Below are 18,634 nucleotides of genomic sequence, written 5' to 3'. Positions count from 1 at the left end.
AAAAATAAATTAATAGGAAAGTAAAATATAAGGATAGAGAGAAGCAGAGGCTTTTTCCTTTTTAATTCAAAGGAAAGGGGACATTTTGTGAGAGAGGAGAGCCATAGGAATTACAAATGGCTACGGGAAATCTTTCTTCTTATTTTGCTATCAGGGCTTGGGCCACAGCGCGGATTCAGAAATATTCAGGGGGCTCCTGGGTGCCCAGTCGGTTAAGCGTCTGTCTTCGGCTCTGGTCATGATCTCACGGTTTGTGAGTTCGAGCCCCGTGTCGGGCTCACTGCTGTGAGCGTAGGACCCACTTCAGATCCTCTGCCCCCCTCTCTCTGTGCCCCTCCCCAACTAGTGCTTGCTCTCTCTCTCTCTCTCTCTCTCTCTCTCAAAATAAAGACACATTAAAAAAAAAAAAAAGAAATATTCAGGATCAGAATGAGAGGACCAAGTCTAATTCTGTAGGAATCCTTTAGCAGAGACGCCGAGTAACCTAACAGAGTCCTCTGTGTAATTCAACAATATTAATGCAATCCTTACTGCTATGAGTAGACGCGAATGTCGTGTTTTCTACATCTTTTTAAGGGGAGAGGGAATTAAAACCACCATGTTGTTGGTGCCCATGCCTTTCGGCAGCACTTGCTCGGTTTGCAAGATGGGCTCCTCCGGCCGGCATCATGACCCAGAGAAGGAGGGAAGGAAAAACTGGGCACATTTGGTTTAATTGATGACATAAGGGAAGACTTAGGGAACATGTTGCGGGGTGTAAACATTCCTTGTGTTTCCTTGTTCACTGGCGTGAAAGCCTGCAGTTAATTACCAGGCGGCATTCAGTCTTAATAGCTGTCACAACTGTTTTGTCTTTTCAATCAAACATCATCTTCTTGCTTAATGTTGACCCATACGTCTTTGAGGAACAGGGAAACTAGTTCAAGCAAAAGTGTTCACACCTGTGTTCCATGCTTCCTATTTTTATTAATAATCATTGAGTACGTTTTAATATCTCTCCTTCCCTTTCCTGTGAGTCAATCTACAGTTACCATTTCCTTCTAGCTTAATTTAAATATCCATGAATCTGATATTGTGGGGGGTGAGGGAGGTGGTCACCTCTTCCGGACTATTACTTTTTTCATTTGTTGACCTGTTTGCCTAATAGACAAAAACTGTGCCTTATAGAAAAATATAGGGAAGATATTTTGATTATAAATGAAGCTTGTGCATTTATTCGGAGAGGAGATGACCATGGATTCAGTTAACACAATCAGTTTATCATATTGCAATATAATCCTAGATTCCCTACCGTTAAATGTTTACCTAAATTTTTCTCGCATTTCTGAGAAAGGTGTTCTGTGTCACCTGAAATTTCAGACAATTGCAACTCAGACAGTGGTAACCTGCCGGCATTTTGAATCAGGATCTCTAGAAATAGCACTGATTGGTTTTCTTTCTTCTCTCAGGGAGCCAAGGGAGTTTGTGGAGAATTCCGAGTGCATACAGTGCCATCCAGAATGCCTGCCCCAGGCCATGAATATCACCTGCACAGGACGAGTAAGGAGCACGTTTGATGTTATTCACTCATACGTCCAAGGCAAAAGCCTTCCCAAGCAGCAGAACCACAGCAATGAGCCAGCATCACTCTGCGGCTACCAAAGAGGCAGCCATGCCCATACAGGGGGCCTTGTGACCTCCCAGCTGGGTCACAGAGGCTGTGGTTGAGTTGACGTCATCACGCAACCCACCTTGTAGGAGCATTCACCCTTTCTGTCCAACACCCTCCAACAAATCTAATAACATCTACTCTTTTACCAAAAACCAGGGATGCCTGTGGGAGGCTGGGGACATCGATAGCCAGTGTTCACTGTTTCTGACATCTGTCATCATTGCTTTGTCATCTTAATCAAACATCATCAGATTCTTATTTAACATTCGTTCATAATTATTTGAAGAGTTCTTAAAGAAGCACCTAGCGGAGCACCTGGGTGGCTCAGTCGGTTAAGTCTCTGACTTTGGGCTCACGTCATGATCTCACGGTTCGTGGGTTCGAGTCCCGCACTGGGCTCTGTGCTGATGTCTCAGAGCCTGGAGCCTGCTTCGGATTCTGTGTCTCCCTCTCTCTCTCTCTGCCCCTCCCCCACTCACGCTCTGTCTCTGTGTCTCTCAAGAATGAATGAACGTTAAAAAAAAATTTTTAAAGAAACACCTAGCAAAACTTTTCAAAATTCAGGTTTCTATTTACATAAAGAGTATACGTGAGAATTCAGGTCCTCTTCACATCAATGTCCCAATGTTGTTCATTCTCAATATTATTTATAAGGAGTTCTGTTTGTATTTGAGCTTCAACAGCCATATCTAAACCTTCTAATTGAACACATTTTTCAAAAGCTGTCTCTAAATCGGGCTGAAGGCTGTGTTTTGAGGTGTAGGCTGCTAACAGGGCAGTTTACAAAGTAAACCATTGGTTTATAAGTTTACATGGTGTTAGGTTAAATTTTCATCATTGAAATAAGTCTGTTGGTGATTCTGACTTAGTCATCTGACCGTTCTGGTTCTGGGAACGCTCAGTCTTTGGACAAAACGGAGACATCAGAGAACTTCACCAGTGAGCACATCCTTCCCTACCAGCTTTATTTCACTCCCTTGATGTAGGGCACAACCCAAACAGTCAAGTTTCACTTCTGTGAGTTTTTCGGAGTTTAGCAAACGGAATCAAATAAACACGGTATACAGTTAATTATGCCCCCACCGCTTACTTCCACTTACTGCCTTCTTGTCCCTGGAGAAACATAGACGTGGGCTTTCTTCAGTTCGCCTCAGCAAGTCTGGCTTCCCACATAGCTGCTCTTTAAGTTCAGATATGATATGCAAACAATGCCATCTGAGCGATAGAGATGTAAACGTACACGTAGACTCATCAAGATTGTTTTGACAAAGAAACTTGCCCACAGTCTGTTAAGTAAACTGTCACGAAGCGTACAGTATAGTTTCTTTTCCGTTGTTATATCGTCAATGCATTCGAAGACTTCTCAGTAGGCTGTGAACAGTGGTTCGCAGTCACAGACAAGCTTGTTGTGTTTCTGCTTTAAGAACGTCTGTTGTTTGACTTCTTTTTCACACAAAGTATTATAAGTAAAAAGTTACTTCAGTTTCGAAAGAGAAGGAAGCCTATATACATGTCTCTGTCCGTCTTGGTGTAGGGACCGGACAGCTGCGTGCAGTGTGCACACTACATTGACGGCCCTCACTGCGTCAAGACCTGCCCGGCTGGCATCATGGGAGAAAACAACACCCTGGTCTGGAAGTTTGCAGACGCCAATCGCATGTGTCACCTGTGCCATTCAAACTGTACCTACGGGTGAGTGACAGCCTGACTGTGGTGCAGACGATGCCGGGCAGAATGTTTCCTGTTTTCATTGTACGTAACCAAAAAAGAAGAAGTCAAGTAGAGGACAGAGAATCAGTTTTCTGACGACGTTAAATGATAGCGTGATATGGGCTCTTTTACTTCATATTCAACAATTGTTTCTGCAAAATTATGCAAAGATGTTCTCAGCTTTCCCACGGGGCTCGAGCTGGGTACTCAAATCAAGACCTTCTAGCGCCTGTCCTGTCACTGTCCTTGTCAAGTCACCTCTTCAGATGTAAACTGGCTTTTCTTCCCTCCTGAGCTACTTCTGCATCAGTAGCTTCTCCCTAGTAACCCCTGCTGTTTCCCCCGCAGCACGTTCAGAGGCTGCCAAAAAAAACCAAAAAAACAAAAACCAAAAAAACAACAAAAAAAACCCCGCGTGTGGTCCCCAAATGGACAATTTCAATTTGCACTCACTTTGTGTAGTATTCCCTCTTGGAGACTGCGGGGCATCGGGGCATCGTGGGGGAGAAAAAGCTAGTGAGCGGGGAGTTTATCAGTGGTCACTCATTAGTGATGCCTTTTGTCTTTGAGTTTTGGTTTCCCTAGGAGATAATAGAGTGTGAAATAGGGAGGCCTCCCATGCATCCACTTCCTGAAAAAGCCTGTGTGTGTGTGTGTGTGTGTGTGTGTGTGTGTGAGATGTAGGAAGGAAGGCCCAAAGGCACTGGGGAGAAAGGAGCAGGGCTGCTTGAAAATGGGGGAGGGAACAGACCCTACCCTCCGGGAGGAGTGTACAAATCCCAGCCCTTGACTGAGGTAGGAAATGGGGTGTTTGACAGGCACCTCTGGCCTGGTCACATACTTGAAATGTAGTCCTTCATCCTTCCCCAGGCCATGACATGGTAGTGTCCCCCATCTCCTTTTTTAAATTGATATAGAGCTTACACACAATGTTCTATTCGTTTCAGGTGTACAACGTAACAGTTTGACAATTCTATACATTATGCAGTGCTCCTCACAATATGTATAGTCACCATCTGTCCCCAGACAAAATTATTACATTATGGACTGTATTTTCTGTTCTGCACTTCTCATCCCCATGTCTTATTTATTTTATAACTAGAAGCTCATACCCCTTAACCCCTTCACCCATTTTAGTCATCCCCCCTGTTTCTCTGTGGCAACCACCGGTTTGTTCTCTGTATTTATGAGTCTGTTGCTGTTGTTTGTTTGTTCGTTTGTTTTATTTTTTTAGGCTCCATTATATAGATGAAATCTTACGGGATTTGTCTTCTTCCGTCTGACTTGTTTCAGTTAGCATAATTCTCTCTAGGTCCATCCATGTGCAACAGCATGAGTTGTCTTTTAATTGGAATTAATTTTAATTGCATTTAATTGGAATATTCTGTTTTCCTACTGATGTTTGTCTTGGCAAGTGTTGCCATACTTCAAAGCCAATGTATTCTGCCTTTTTATATCATTCTGTAATCAAAATAAGGGACGGTGGCCTCCCTCACTAGAACGGGGACCCAGCTTCTCAAGAGTCATTTAAGACCAATGCCGTCTCTGCTGTATGTAAGACGTTTCAGTCCTGTGGGAGGAGAGGAAACCAGCTCCCGTACTGCCCCTGGATTCCAGGGTCTGAAGTCATCACTGCCGTTGCCCTGCCCCTGAGACTCATCCTCACACATCGGTTCCTCTCCTCCTTCCCCTTAATCAGTATGGCTCTAGTCTTGGCCGCCTCTCCTCCCCTGCCTGTACTGACATCCTAGAGCCAGATATGAGACAGCTATACCTATATCATAAAGTACGCATGAACGCATTTCAGTAACAGAGGCCAGAAAATGTCCACTCTGCTAAATGCTAGAACAATCCGTGTCACAGAGTGCAACATTCAAAAATACATGCCGAGTGAATGAACGAATGAATAAATGCAAAATAAATAAATAATTAACTGCTGCCCCCCCAAATTGAGATTCATGGTGATTTTAATGATTTGAGAGTAATTTAAAGCACGTTGACTTATGATCAAAATGTGTATTTCTCCCTCAATACCCACAGCTGTTCTGGGCCAGGTCTTGAAGGCTGTGCAACAGATGGGTAAGTGTTCTACTTGAGTCTAGTGGACCTTCTCAGAAATGACCAAACACTCTATCTGCACAGATAATGCTTTCCTGCATTTCTGATTCCCCTCTGCCTTCACAGGTTCTTTTTTTTGCAGATTTTTAAAAATGTTTTACCTTATTTTTTGAGACACAGAGAGAGACAGAGCACGAGCAGGGGAGGGGCAGAGAGAGGGCGAGACACAGAATCCAAAACAGGTTCCAGGTTCTGAGCCCAACGTGGGGCTCGAACCCACAAATGTGAGATCGTGACCTAAGCCCAAGTCAGAGGTCTGCTCAACCGACTGAGCCACCCAGACGCCCCTTTTACAGATTTTTTTTTTTTAAGTTTATTTTTTTTATGTTGACAGAGAGCACTCGCAGGGGAGGGTCAGAGAGAGAGAGAGGGAGAGAGAGGAAATCCCAAGCAGGCTTCGCACTGTCAGCGCAGAGCCTGAGGTGGGGCTCAGTCCCATGAACTGTGAGACCATGACCTGAGCCGAAATCAAGAGTCAGACGCTTCACCGACTGAGCCACCCGGGTGCCCCTACCTTCACAGTTCTTATTTCTTCTCTGGGCTGGCACAGCATCCCTGGCAGAGACCATCCTGCTGGTTGCACCCACGTCTCCCGTGCCTACTTTGTCGTGTGCTTTGGCGGGAGGGATGCAGGATGTGAGCCCTGGGGCCAGTTCCACGCCCAGCTCGTACTTGGTACACAGTGCTCCTCTTTATGTGGAGTCTATTTATGACTTCTTGGTCACACCAGTTCTGCTAGAGCCTCCTTCTAGCTTCTCTTCTTTTCCTGCTTGATGATCCATTTGACTGTATCACAAACCTTCCTGTGTGATGACAGCTCCAGCTTGGGGGGACTTTCTCCCCTTTTCTAAACAATGACTTCCACTAGCATTTCAGTTCTGATTCATTTGCTATCATTGCTTGAAATGCTGCACTAGGAAAGGCAGAATCGGGAATGGCTGTTCAGACTCCTCAGGACAGAGTGGTGTTATCGACCAACACTGTCTAGCGAGGATTCAGAATGATGTACAAGGCTCCTCTCTGTCATTCCTGACGTCCCCAATGCTAACCAAACCTCCATCTCTTCCATTTCTCATCATGTCTACAAAATCCCTTCAATAACCTGCCTTCCCTGTCAGCTGACTCTTCTGCCCCAGAATTAACCCTACTCTCAAGTGAAACCTTAAAGACAAGTAAGGCAGTCTCTCGCTTCCTCTTTGCTGAGCCTACCGGGATGTCAGCAAAATTTGTCCTATCTTCATGCTACACTCGGTACCTTTGTAATGAGGTTTTCCGTCAAAGCCCCACCTGGAAACTAGCCAATGGCCATTCTTTGTGATATTTACTCTTTTTATGTTTTTCTTCCTTTTTTATTCACTCACCCTTACTACAGCTCCCCATGGAACAGATAGTCTGTAACCAATTATTCTTTATATGTTTCTGGTGTTCTTTTCAATATAATAAAAACTCATTAATCCAAAGTGCATTCACTGGGGAGATGGGATAATGCAGGAGATGACTTTTTCACTCACTGAGAAGAAAGTGTTGTAAATATCATTGTCATGAAGTACCTTTGACCCACTTACAAGCAATTTATAAGGATCTTGGGATACTTATGTGCTAATGATACTAATTAATCTTGATGTTCTTTAACATTTCTTCCTAAAAATACAAAGTTTGCCAGAAATTCAAATAGAATAGATACTTGAGAACAATAATTTTAAGATGATTTTTATAGAATTTTAATATGTAAAATTAAGTTATTTTATATTAAATTGATACAGGTTATATTTATAGGACTTGAAGATTGTATTATAGTATTTCTAGAATCTATAAATACAGATTATATTTATGGAATTTGAAGATTCTAAATTCAGAACCCACGAATTCAGATGGTTGTTTCCTCAGTGAGCTCTAGAACCTGAGTTTTGAGTTTTTGCTGTCCCTGAATCAAACACCACCTTTGTGGGAAGAAGAATGTGGCAGAGTGGTTTGATGTTGCATGGTGACATCACTCATTTATGACAATGATCTTTTTTATGTTGAAATCCTATCACATGATAACCTCCCCCAAGCTTATTCATAAAGCATTCCACATGGCTGTCATCCCATCCTGAAAGCCAAGAACACTTTGAAGAATCTCAACATTATGGAAAGAGTCCCTTCACCTAGGCAAACCAGTAGACAATGCATGTCTTAATACATGTGATGTGATGTTCTAGGCTTCGTATGTATGGAGATACTCTGGGGATACATGGAAATTCATATAAAAAGCATTACTGAAGTCTGAGTTACTTTTTGAATTATGTGGTTTCTTAAAAGATTAAAATATAATTGTCGGGGCACCAGGTGGCTTAGTTGGTTAAGCGTCCAACTCTTGATTTTGGTTCAGGTCATGCATGATCTCATGGATCAAGCCCATCTAGGTGTGGAGCCTGCTTGGGATTCTCTCTTTCCGTCTCCTTCTGCCCCTGCCCCATGTGTGTGTGTGCATGTTCTCTCTCAATAGATAGATAGGTAGATAGATAGATAGATAGATAGATAGATAGATAATAAGAAGAAGAAGAAGGAAGGAAGGAAGGAAGGAAGGAAGGAAGGAAGGAAGGAAGGAAAAAAGAAAAGGAAAGGAAAATAAGGGAAAGAAAAGAAAAGAACAGAAAAGAAAAAAGAAAAGAAAAGGAGTCATATGGAGATGTCCAGATGATAGGTCAATTTAAAAAATGCAAAAAAAAAAAAACAAAAAAACAAAAAAAAAAAACCTGGGGGCAAAGCCTCTTATGCTCAAGAAGGTGGAAACACTACCCTAGAAACTCTTTGCTTTCTTTCCTCTCTGTAGAAGCCACATGGTATCTATTTTCTGAGATGATGTTAAATGATGTCAATGTACCAAAACATGCAGGAAATACATACAATGCCAATGTAATAGAGTCTGTCACCAAACCTCACTTTTCCACGTCTCCCTCTTGTTCCAGGCCCAAGATCCCATCCATCGCCACTGGGATTGTTGGGGGCCTCCTCTTGGTGGTGGTGGTGGCCCTTGGGGTGGGCCTCTTTCTGCGCCGACGCCACATCGTCCGCAAGCGCACACTTCGCAGACTGCTGCAGGAAAGAGAGGTGAGTAGGTGCCCAGGCCCCGCACGCCCACCAGTGCCCCTCTTCCCAGCACCCCAGACAGGAACGAAGGCTCTCCTGCCAAGTGTTGCCAACTATTTTAAATATGTAATTGTATTATTATGCCTTATTGCTTACTATGGAAAAACCAGAAAGAATCTCTGAATGTCCAGGTATAAACAATTAATGATGTTTTGGTACCTCTCTGGAGTGAGATGCCAATGTTCCTATTATAAGTCTCCCGACACAGATACAAAAGCCATAGGAGTCCTGTTTAACATACAGCACTCAGGTACATGCACAGGAGAAGGGCTTGCAAACAGGTTGTCTGGTGATTCCTGTGAAGGCACATGTTGAGATGTTACTTTGGCAAATCCCTTGTCTTCAATAGTGCCGTTCCATTTTGAGCTCTGTTTGTGACTCACTCTACTGGTGGGTCTTTGGCCGGCATCTTTGTGTCCGGCAGTGTGTCAGAAGCCAGAGTCCCTGGGAGGAGGGACCCGTAGCAGCTCATAGCACAATGGCACTTGTGTGCATTAGGAGGCCCGACAGGCTACCAAAATGACCAACCATATCAAAACTTCCCTCACCAGAATTCTCTCAGTCCGGCTTATTGGCTGGAAACAGAAATCGAAATTGCATTTGTTGAAATGGAGCTCTTCTGTGCGAGGACACCTGTATCAGGGAGTCCCTGTCCCAACATATCTTTTCTGAAGTCCTAAAGAGAACATGTGCGTTCCTCCTTCCGAGTGAGCATGGCGGGTTCTTGGTGCTGACGCCCATCCACACATGGCTGTGTCTGGGCCTGGCTCACACCTCCTCCCATGTGGGCCTGAGCATTGAGGCCGCGACCCTCCTTCCTTGTCTCTCACAGCTTGTTGAGCCTCTTACGCCCAGCGGAGAAGCTCCCAACCAAGCTCTCTTGAGGATCTTAAAGGAAACAGAATTCAAAAAGATCAAGGTGCTGGGCTCTGGAGCATTTGGCACAGTGTACAAGGTGAGGCCACCAGGGCACCGAGACTTCTGGGGATGCAGGTTGGTGGGCATATTCAAAGTCCTGGGCTGTCTACTGTCTATCAAGCTTGTCTACTCTATGTGTAGCTCAGGATTTGGGAAATTCTGATGTTTTCCCCAAGTTGTCGAGAGGGAATCTTTTATACTGGTGACGTATAAGTGGTCCTGTGAGACCTGTACACAGACAACAAAGTTATCGCGGAGGACAGCATTGACTTTGTAAAGGGGTGAGTGGCAGGGATGGAGTCTGAAAGGGGACTGCCTCTCACTGCATGACAGCATCCAAATAATGCCCAGGTCAAAACAGCTCTTAATTTATTTTTCCTGGATCCTGTTATATCAAGTCTGATTTCCATTAGACCCAGAGCCAGTATCTCAGAATTCTGGACAAAATGATCCACACTGGTTTTATAACTCACACAAGCTTAGGGTTTTTTGTAATCTAACTACTCTGATTCATGGAACACGATATAGCCAAAGAGCTGCTGAGATATCATGGCTCCTAGCACTTGTGACCTTGGAGCACAGAGCTGTGCTCAAGGTCCCTCACCCTTTCGGATGGTGTCACTGGTAAAGTCCGTGCATCTTGTGAGTCAGCATATTGCATAGTGTGACAGTCGCCAGTTAATGTCTTCTCTCCCTCCTTGTCACAGGGACTCTGGATCCCAGAAGGTGAGAAGGTTAAAATTCCCGTGGCCATCAAGGAGTTACGAGAAGCCACATCTCCAAAAGCCAACAAGGAAATCCTTGATGTGAGTTTCTCCTTCGTTTCCTAGTTATCCACAGGCGTGGACATCAGAAGCCACATTTTAGAAGCCACACCCTGCCCTGTTTTAGACTTTCTCCATCACCACATTCTAAATGTTCACTTTCATGTCTTTTTTTTCCCTTCAGGCTGTAGTTGGTATAATTCCCTCTCAGGGCTTCTCCGATAGAGAAGACTTGGGTCCTCCATTCTGCTATGTCTCCCAAAAGGATAGAAACTCACAATCGCTGGCTGTCCACCAAGGGCCAGGCTCAGGACTAGTTGCTTTGCACATGAGGAACTCTTCCCATGAGTCTGTGGTGCAGGGGTTAACACTCAGTATGCTTTGCAGGCATAAAGAAGCTTGCTCACGTTCACGCGATTGGCACAGGATTCCAGCCTATCGTTATTTCTGCCCCTGAAGCACGTGTCCATTTTGCTCTACCAAGTTATCTTTGAAGTGGCTTTTTTAAAGGTGCCTGGGATTATAGTATGGATGCTCTCTAGAAGCTCTGTAAAGTGTTGCCCCTCTTTGGTACTTTCCCCCAAATAGCTTAAATGTTATTTCCAGTGTTCTCCGTTAGTTTATGGGGCAAGACTTTGAAATGTGCCACAAGATTATTTGCACGTCTTTACTTTCGGTACCACTGAACTTTCGTCATCTTCTCTGGATCCTCACCAGTCGGCGAGGGCACTGCATCCCTTTAAACAGCAGTTGGCTGAAAGAGGGGCCACCATGGAATGTGGCCGAGCCCACTTCAAAGGATGCCCAGGAGGATCCAGCGGACAATCCTATTGGGGTGTCCTTGTGAACACCATTGGCCTCTGTTTGCTGTGGGTTGATGCAAACTTTTGCTCCTGTCCCAGGGCAGAGCCAGAGAAAGAGAAGCTGGAGAGGCTTAGCAGGAGGTTAGGGGAACAAAGTCAAAGCAAAAGAAAACCGACTGCCTCAAAAATCTAGAGAATTCAGTTATCCTACGGTGGGGAGGGACAGGAGGCAAATTAATACTCCCCCATCTTACATCTAACCCACAGGATATATACCAAACAAAGCAAACATGGGCCTTTTAAAAAATGTGTTTAGACACAATGAGCTTCCCAGTGGCATAACACTGTATACACTTCAATTACCCCCAGCTGACTTCCCTCCTTTATAATAGGAGATTCCCACTCTGGCACACCCTAAATGAGAGATGATGTATTAATAAATAAAGTGCAGTAGCAAATCGCACACATTGAAGATATACGTATCGAGCAAAATTACTTCTCATTTTCAATGGCTTACAAATTAACGTGAAGTCTAATTAACATATACCGTCAACTCTCATTGGCATAACCGCAAGAAATATGTCTGCGAAGGCTCTTGACTTAGAACCTCCAGCTCCCTCACGTATTGCGTTGAAAAGAAAATCTTTTTTGCGGAGTCTGCTTCCTTAATTCGTGTTTTACTCATTCAGGGCATTCCAATAAATCTCACAAAACAATGCTGAAATGTGAATTTCAGCAATGTTTACAACCCAGAGTAAGGGGGATTTTGAAGACAATAGGTGTGCTTTGGGGGAGAAGTCGTTTTCACTGAAAAGGACCTCCAGGTCCCCTGAAACCGGAGGAAATCTGCTGTGGTGGGGTAGAGGAGGGGTGGACAATAAAGTAAACCCTGAAAAGTTTACAAAACACGAGCCTCTGTTTACCTCTTGCTCTGCTTCTCTCCTGCTCTCTTCTCCCTCCATTTTGGGGGACGTTTTGTTTGTTTTGTTTTGTTTTTTGCGTTTTTTTCTCCAGGGTTACTGAGATATAATTGGCGTAAAGCATGGTGGCCTGACTTGCATATACTGTAACGTGATACCGCAGTAAGGTTCACTAGCGTCTTCGCCTCATATAGATACAATAAGAAAAGCAAAAAAAGAAAAGTTGCTCCCTGCCTAAGAACTCTTAGGATCTACTCTCTTAACTTTCTTGTATACCGTACCACAGTGTCAACTCCTTTTCTCTACCCCCCTGCCCCCCATTATTTTGTTCCTGCCTTTGATTCTTGTTTCTACTGGACTCTTATCTTTTCTGATAGCAGACATCACAGCTGTCACAGTTCATGGGTGACACACTTGAGAACTTGTCATTTGCTTTTCCTGAAGCCCAGTCTGCCCAGAATTCGCAGGCAATCCCATCAGGGCAGGGTGATTCCTGGGTGATGGAGAGCCCCTGAAGGAAAGGAGGAGCCAGTAAGGGAAGTGATTATAAGGCCAGTTTCAACAGTGAGCTAAGGGCAAGTCAGTTCTGTGACAGGACAGCCCGATGGGGCTGAACGTGTCCTTTGAAGTGTTCATACTCACTTGTAAATGGTCCCACGCACCCAATACTGGCTACCCTTCTTCCCCTACTGAGATCAGGCACTGAGATCCAGAACATACACGAGGCAGCCTCTGGTTTAAGCTGCTGCTGGTGGCTTAGTTAACTGGTACAGTTTCAAAAATGTAGGGGCACCTACTTTCATTCTTAAGGTTCAGTGTATGCCTTCCTGAAGGAGTTTAAAATGTAGTGGAATCCTTTTCCCCAATTCTTTTTTTTTTTAATGTTTATGTATTTTGAGAGAGAGCGAGAGCCTGCAAGAGTTCATGCCAGCAAGGGAGAGGCAGAGAGAGAGAGAGAGAGAGAGAGGGAGAGAGAGAATCCCAAGCAGGCTCCATGCTGTCAGCACAGGGCCTGATGCGGGACTCAATCCCATGAACCGTGAGATCATGACCTGAGCCGAAATCAAGAGTCAGATGCTTAACCGACTGAGCCACCCAGGTGCCCTCTTTTCCCCAATTCTTTTTTTTTTTAATTTTTTTTTAATGTTTATTCATTTTTGAAAGACAGAGACAGAGCACAAGCAGGGGTGGGGCAGAGAGAGAGGGGGACACAGAATCTGAAGCAGGCTCCAGGCTCCAAGCTGTCAGCACAGAGCCCAACACGGAGCTCAAACTCATGGACTGTGAGATACTGAGCTGAAGTTGGACACTCAACCAACTGAGTCACCCAGGTGCCCTCTTTTCCCCAATTCTTTTTGTGTTTTTTTTTTATTTTTTTAATGTTTATTCATTTTTGAAAGACAGAGAGAGACAGAGCACAAGCAGGGGTGGGGCAGAGAGAGAGGGGGACACAGAATCTGAAGCAGGCTCCAGGCTCTGAGCTGTCAGCACAGAGCCGGACGCGGGGCTCGAACTCACGAACTGCGAGATCATGACCTGAGCCGAAGTCGGATGCTCAACCGACTGAGCCACCCAGGCGCCCCTCTTTGCCCCAATTCTTAACCTAAAATAGTTCACAGCTGAAGGAGAAAAGTGAAAAGGAAGGCATCAAACATCATTTTGGCAACCGGGACAAAATAATAGACTTTCAAGGTCCCAAAGCCTCAGAGGCACCCTGCCATGTGACTCAGCCTTGGGGTCTCTGAACTGAACGTGGGCTCTGCCTGCCAGTCTGTGCGCGTGGCTGGCGTGTCCAGTCCAGACACTGTTGTGGACTACCACGCATTCTTTCTGCAAGTCACAGTGCACCTTTGAGATTCCAAGATAAACAGCTCAGAACAAAGCTCGCTTCAACTTCTGTGCACACCAAACAGGACACACGACCAAACAGCGTGTCCATTGTATTTGGGGGCGGGGCGGAAGCGATGACCTAGTTCTGTTGCACTATCGGATTTTAATAGGATCGGGGACCTGGCAGGGCTCCAGGCTCTGTGTGGCCCGACACCCACGCCCCGTGCTCCGTTCCCCGATCCCCCGGTCCAGGTCAGCTCCTCGTGGCCCCACAACAGATGGGCAGCTCAAACTGCTCTGCTCTGCAGATTTTTCTCCCCTCGAAAATGAATACAACATGTTTCCAAATCTCAACCAGATCTTGAGAAAATAGGAACGGCCAGAGGACTTCTTTGGAGTTACGGTTGTACAGTTTCCCAGACTTGGGGGAGAGACGTGATTTGTGCTTTTCTGGCAATCGCGTGGCCTCTTAATTTTTCCATAGACTTCCCAGTTTAAGTTTAGGGAAGGCAATGGAAAAAGAATGCAAACATTTATATATGTGCTGTGTGTGTCACGAGGTCTCCGAGCTTTCTGGTAGCCTGTTAACCAGAGCGCTCAACAAGGCATCACAGGAGACCACGGGGTGCAGCGTGTGGGGTGAGGAGGGGGCTCGTGGAGGGTGCCTCCCTTGTGAGGAGACCCTTCTGTGGGCCCAGCTCTGACACAAGGCATCTCCATTCGCCTCCCTGGGCCTCAGTTTCCCTTTCAGGCAAGTAACGGCCTCAGAAGAAATGGGACTTGCAGGACCCTCCAGTTCTAAGTTTTATAAACAGCCCTTCTCCAAGATTAAACGATGTTTGAATGTGCATAAGTGTCAAATGTCTACCCTGCCCTTAAATGTGGTGATACGATGTTTATAATACAGAAGAAATACCAGCTCTCCCAGCTCTCCCTGCAAGGAGAGGGCCTAGGCCTGCAGGAAAGCATCCACACAGACGTTGGCAGCGAATGTTAAAAGCTAAGGGAATTTTTGTTGCTGTTGTTAATGGGAGTGGCACGGTCTCTGATTTGCTTTGAATTTCTGCCTTTGTATGATTTCAGTGTAGTTCAGTCCTGACCATTTTGAGGCACTTACGTGCCTAGACAGATGTTTGGTACCACTGGAAGGACAAAAGAGGAATAAATGTCCACCCTCGCACCAAGGCATTAACCCCACTTGCTGAGGCCTCAGGTACATGCAGGGGATATTGAGGCGACAAATGAACAGCGTTTGCCAACAAAATATGGCGCTAAATAGGCAAATGACAGGAGCTGAGAATGTAGTCCTTTCCTCAAAGAGCTTGATGGGGAGGGAGGACATTTTCAGAATCACACAAGTATTTAAGAGCAGATTATGATTAGTGCTCCTGAGCACTCAGAATCCCCTGGGGGGTTTGTTCAAACAGATTGCTGGGCGCACCTCCCGGCATCTCACACGGTAGGGTAGGCCTGGGTGGGGCCCAGGAATTTGTATCTCCAGCAAGTTCCCAGGCAGTAAAGAGCCTGCTCCCCCAAGGAAAAACTGCGAGATGCCAAGAGAGTTTGAGACTGGGGAGTCGGGAAGGCCCCTCGGAGGAGGAGTCAGAGAAGGAAAGAGGAGGTGGAAAGACATTCCAGGCAGAGGCCCTCTTGTGGGCGAGGGCCTGAGGGAGGTTGAGAGAGCCCAGAGCAGGAAGAAGGGGAAGGAGGGGGGGGTGGGGGGTTCCGGAGGAGGGGCTGACGTTCAAGGCCTGGGGCTGCCCAGGAACTGTGAGGCCGGAGAAAGGCTGAAGGCAAGAAACATGATGTGATCAGGTTTGAGTTTGGGAGTATGTGTATTGCCCTCCACCCCCAGCCCAGCGACCTGTGTCCTGGGTCTCCTCTGTCACCCCTGGCTCCTGTGATGTTCTCACCCAAGCATCCCCCTTCTCCTGGGGGCCAAGTCCACATTCCGCCCTCAGGAGTGGTGGGAATATATGAAAGAACTTCTGAGCTCTTTCTTGCAGGCCATGTGGTTCCTGTCACATCTGAATTAAAGGTGTTCGAAGGGAGGACAGAATTTATGGGTGCTGTGAGACAGAAGAGAGGGTCCCATTGTGTGCGCAGTTGGAAATAAAACCTGCTTCTTGCACCCAAGAACAGAAGGGTTACAATAAAGTTTGTAGTCACAGTTCTGTGTCCCAAAAGGCCTCTGCCGTGACAGCCAGTTAAATGAGGGAGGGGGCACTTTGCAGAACATCAGTTTCCCATCTTGAGACTGAGGCACGGCGGCAGCATCGACCCCCCTCTCTTGAGAAATGAATCCTGGGCAGGGGCGCCTGGGTGGCTCAATCGGTTAAGTGTCTGGCTCTCAGTTTCAGCTCAGGTTATGATCTCACAGTTCGTGGGTTCGAGCCCCACATCAGGCTCTGCGCTGACGGTGTGGAGGCTGCTTGGGATTCAGTCTCTCCCCCTGTCTCTCTCTGCCCCTCCCCCACATGCTCGCATGTGGGCGCGCGTTCCCCTCTCTCTCTCTCTCTCTCACACACACACACAAAAATACATAAAAACTTAAAACAACAACAACATCAACAAAAAACAAATGAATCCCGGGCAGCCAACAGAGTCTGCAGTCACTGTAACGTAATGCCCTCTGTCTGGTTCAAAGCCACCCAGAAGGGCCTCTCTGGCTCTACTCCCAGGACCATAGTGGTGCGGTGGACCATTGCCTGCTGAGACCCGGCCTTGTTGAGAAGTGAGGTCTCTCTCCAGGGCCACTTGCGGGCTTGTGTGACCTCTGCTGGGAACTTTCACCATCATACCTCTGCACGCGTGTCTCCATTCGCGAGAAAGGCATTACCAAGGCGTAGGGGCCCAGACACGGATTTCTGCAGCCCTGACAACATTTCAGGGTGCAGCAGCTTTGGCCTTCGGACAGAGGTCTTAAGAACAGAGACGTCAGCGGGTTCCGTTTTCATTCAGTGTGCTGTTGCCAAATGCTGCTTGGGTCTCTCTGTAGACGGAAAGCCTTGCTTCACACTCACAGGGTCCCGTCTTCCACTCACGGGTCCTTTCACAGCCTAATATGTATGCAGTAGACCTCGCATGAATGTAAATGTCCGTTGCACTGAATCTTTCATGGGCTGCCCCGTCCTCCTCAAGTACACACTTTGGAACTCAAAATCACGTTTGCGCTTTGCTTCTTTTTACCAGAAAAGGCTCTGCCTGCCTCTCCCGTCAGCCACCATAGGGGGACCTTTCTAATGCTTTCCTCTCCTCTCCTTCATGCAGGAAGCTTACGTGATGGCCAGTGTGGACAATCCCCACGTGTGCCGCCTCCTGGGCATCTGCCTGACGTCCACGGTCCAGCTCATCACACAGCTCATGCCCTTCGGCTGCCTCCTGGACTATGTCCGAGAGCACAAGGACAACATTGGCTCCCAGTACCTGCTCAACTGGTGTGTGCAGATTGCGAAGGTAAGTCGATGTGGAAGCCCACCCAGAGGGGTTGTGCACAGAGCAGGGCCCGGCTCCGAAAGTAGGGCAGAGATGCCCACTAAACAGGAGGTGCGGCTGCCTTAGCTCGAGGTGCCTGTCCCTCATGGCCTGGGATGATGCGGTCATTCATGGGAGCCCCGAAGAAAAACAGCAAGGGGAAAAAAATAAAGACAGCTGGAAAATCGACAATTGGGTTCTCCATCCTGGGACAACTAAGTTTGCCGCGAGGGTACACGCGTGAGTGCGCATGTGTACCCAGACACACAGCATACGCTCTCCTTTATTTTGGTTTCAGTTGAATTGATTCCTTTTGGCATCAAATCAGTGCCTGTCCCACTGCACGTTGAAAATCTAATGATATGACTACATTTAAACAATTTTCTCTTTATTAGGTGTTAGTATGATTTGATGGCCAGTGCTCTTATTTCTCTGGCGTCCTTTGTGTTGACTATTACGGTCAAGATGTGGCTTCTGCCCAGTCGGGACTTGATAACAAGGCAAGCAGGGAGGCTGAGGCCGAGACTGGGACTCAGATGGCAGTGTGGCTGTGACAACAAGGGCAGGTGCTGGGTGCGAGACCCGGCAGGTGAACAGGTGCTTCTGCTGCTTCACTGGGACTCCTCATGTGCCCACCCCTCCTCTGTTAACAGGCCTGATCCAGAGCGAGGGAGGGCAGATAACGCTGACAGTGGCCAGGTGGCCCTACCTGTGTGCTGAGGACAGAAGCAGAGCCATGTGCTGGGTATTTAACTACCCATCTGGCCTCCAAAGGACTTGTACTTTAATCTCAAAACTCCCCCCCCTTTTTGCTAATGTTTATTTATTTTTGAGAGAGTGCGAAGTGGGGAGGGGCAGAGAGAAGGGGACAGAGGATCTGAAGCGCGCTCTGTGCTGACAGGCCGACAGCAGCGAGCTCGTTGCGGGGCTCGAACTCACAAACCACGAGATCATGACCCGAGCCGAAGTCGGTTACTGAACTGATGGAGTGGCCCAGGCTCCCCTCAGACCTCTCTCTCTTGACCCCAGCACTGCATCAGTTATTTGCAACCCAACTGGCCAAATTCTGTTTTTTCCTGGCAATGTTTTACTGGGTTGAATTTGGGGAGTTTGTGGGCAGGCCCCTTTCTGAGCGTGTATGTCATTGACATTGTCTGTCTCCCCAGTGCAGCAGGGTGTGGAGGGGTGTGCTGGGGCCACAGAGTCAGAAAACCTGTCTTCCACCGGGTGTTGTTTGGTTCCTGCCTGCTCACATCACCCCGCATCGTGGTGGTAGTCAGTCCTGTGGAATTACTCTGGCAGTGTTCTGACCTT

The 18,634-nt window shown here is 46.7% G+C and overlaps 1 protein-coding gene across 2 annotated transcripts in view; it reads left to right on the top strand.

Moving 5' to 3' along the window:
- EGFR (epidermal growth factor receptor) overlaps positions 1 to 18,634 on the top strand; it is a 209,828-nt gene that overhangs the window by 165,820 nt on the left and 25,374 nt on the right. For both annotated transcript variants that reach the window (XM_027045965.2, XM_053218690.1), the window contains exons 14-20: positions 1,449 to 1,539; positions 3,186 to 3,343; positions 5,402 to 5,440; positions 8,431 to 8,572; positions 9,444 to 9,566; positions 10,237 to 10,335; positions 17,117 to 17,302. In XM_027045965.2, coding sequence (XP_026901766.1) covers positions 1,449 to 1,539; positions 3,186 to 3,343; positions 5,402 to 5,440; positions 8,431 to 8,572; positions 9,444 to 9,566; positions 10,237 to 10,335; positions 17,117 to 17,302 — 838 coding nt within the window. The remainder of the gene's footprint in view (positions 1 to 1,448; positions 1,540 to 3,185; positions 3,344 to 5,401; positions 5,441 to 8,430; positions 8,573 to 9,443; positions 9,567 to 10,236; positions 10,336 to 17,116; positions 17,303 to 18,634) is intronic.

This window comes from Acinonyx jubatus, chromosome A2 (assembly GCF_027475565.1).
Source record: "Acinonyx jubatus isolate Ajub_Pintada_27869175 chromosome A2, VMU_Ajub_asm_v1.0, whole genome shotgun sequence".
In the NCBI taxonomy this organism is placed as follows: Eukaryota; Metazoa; Chordata; class Mammalia; order Carnivora; family Felidae; genus Acinonyx; species Acinonyx jubatus.
Note: the sequence above shows the minus strand (reverse complement) of the source record. Positions and strands in the feature narration are given on the sequence as shown.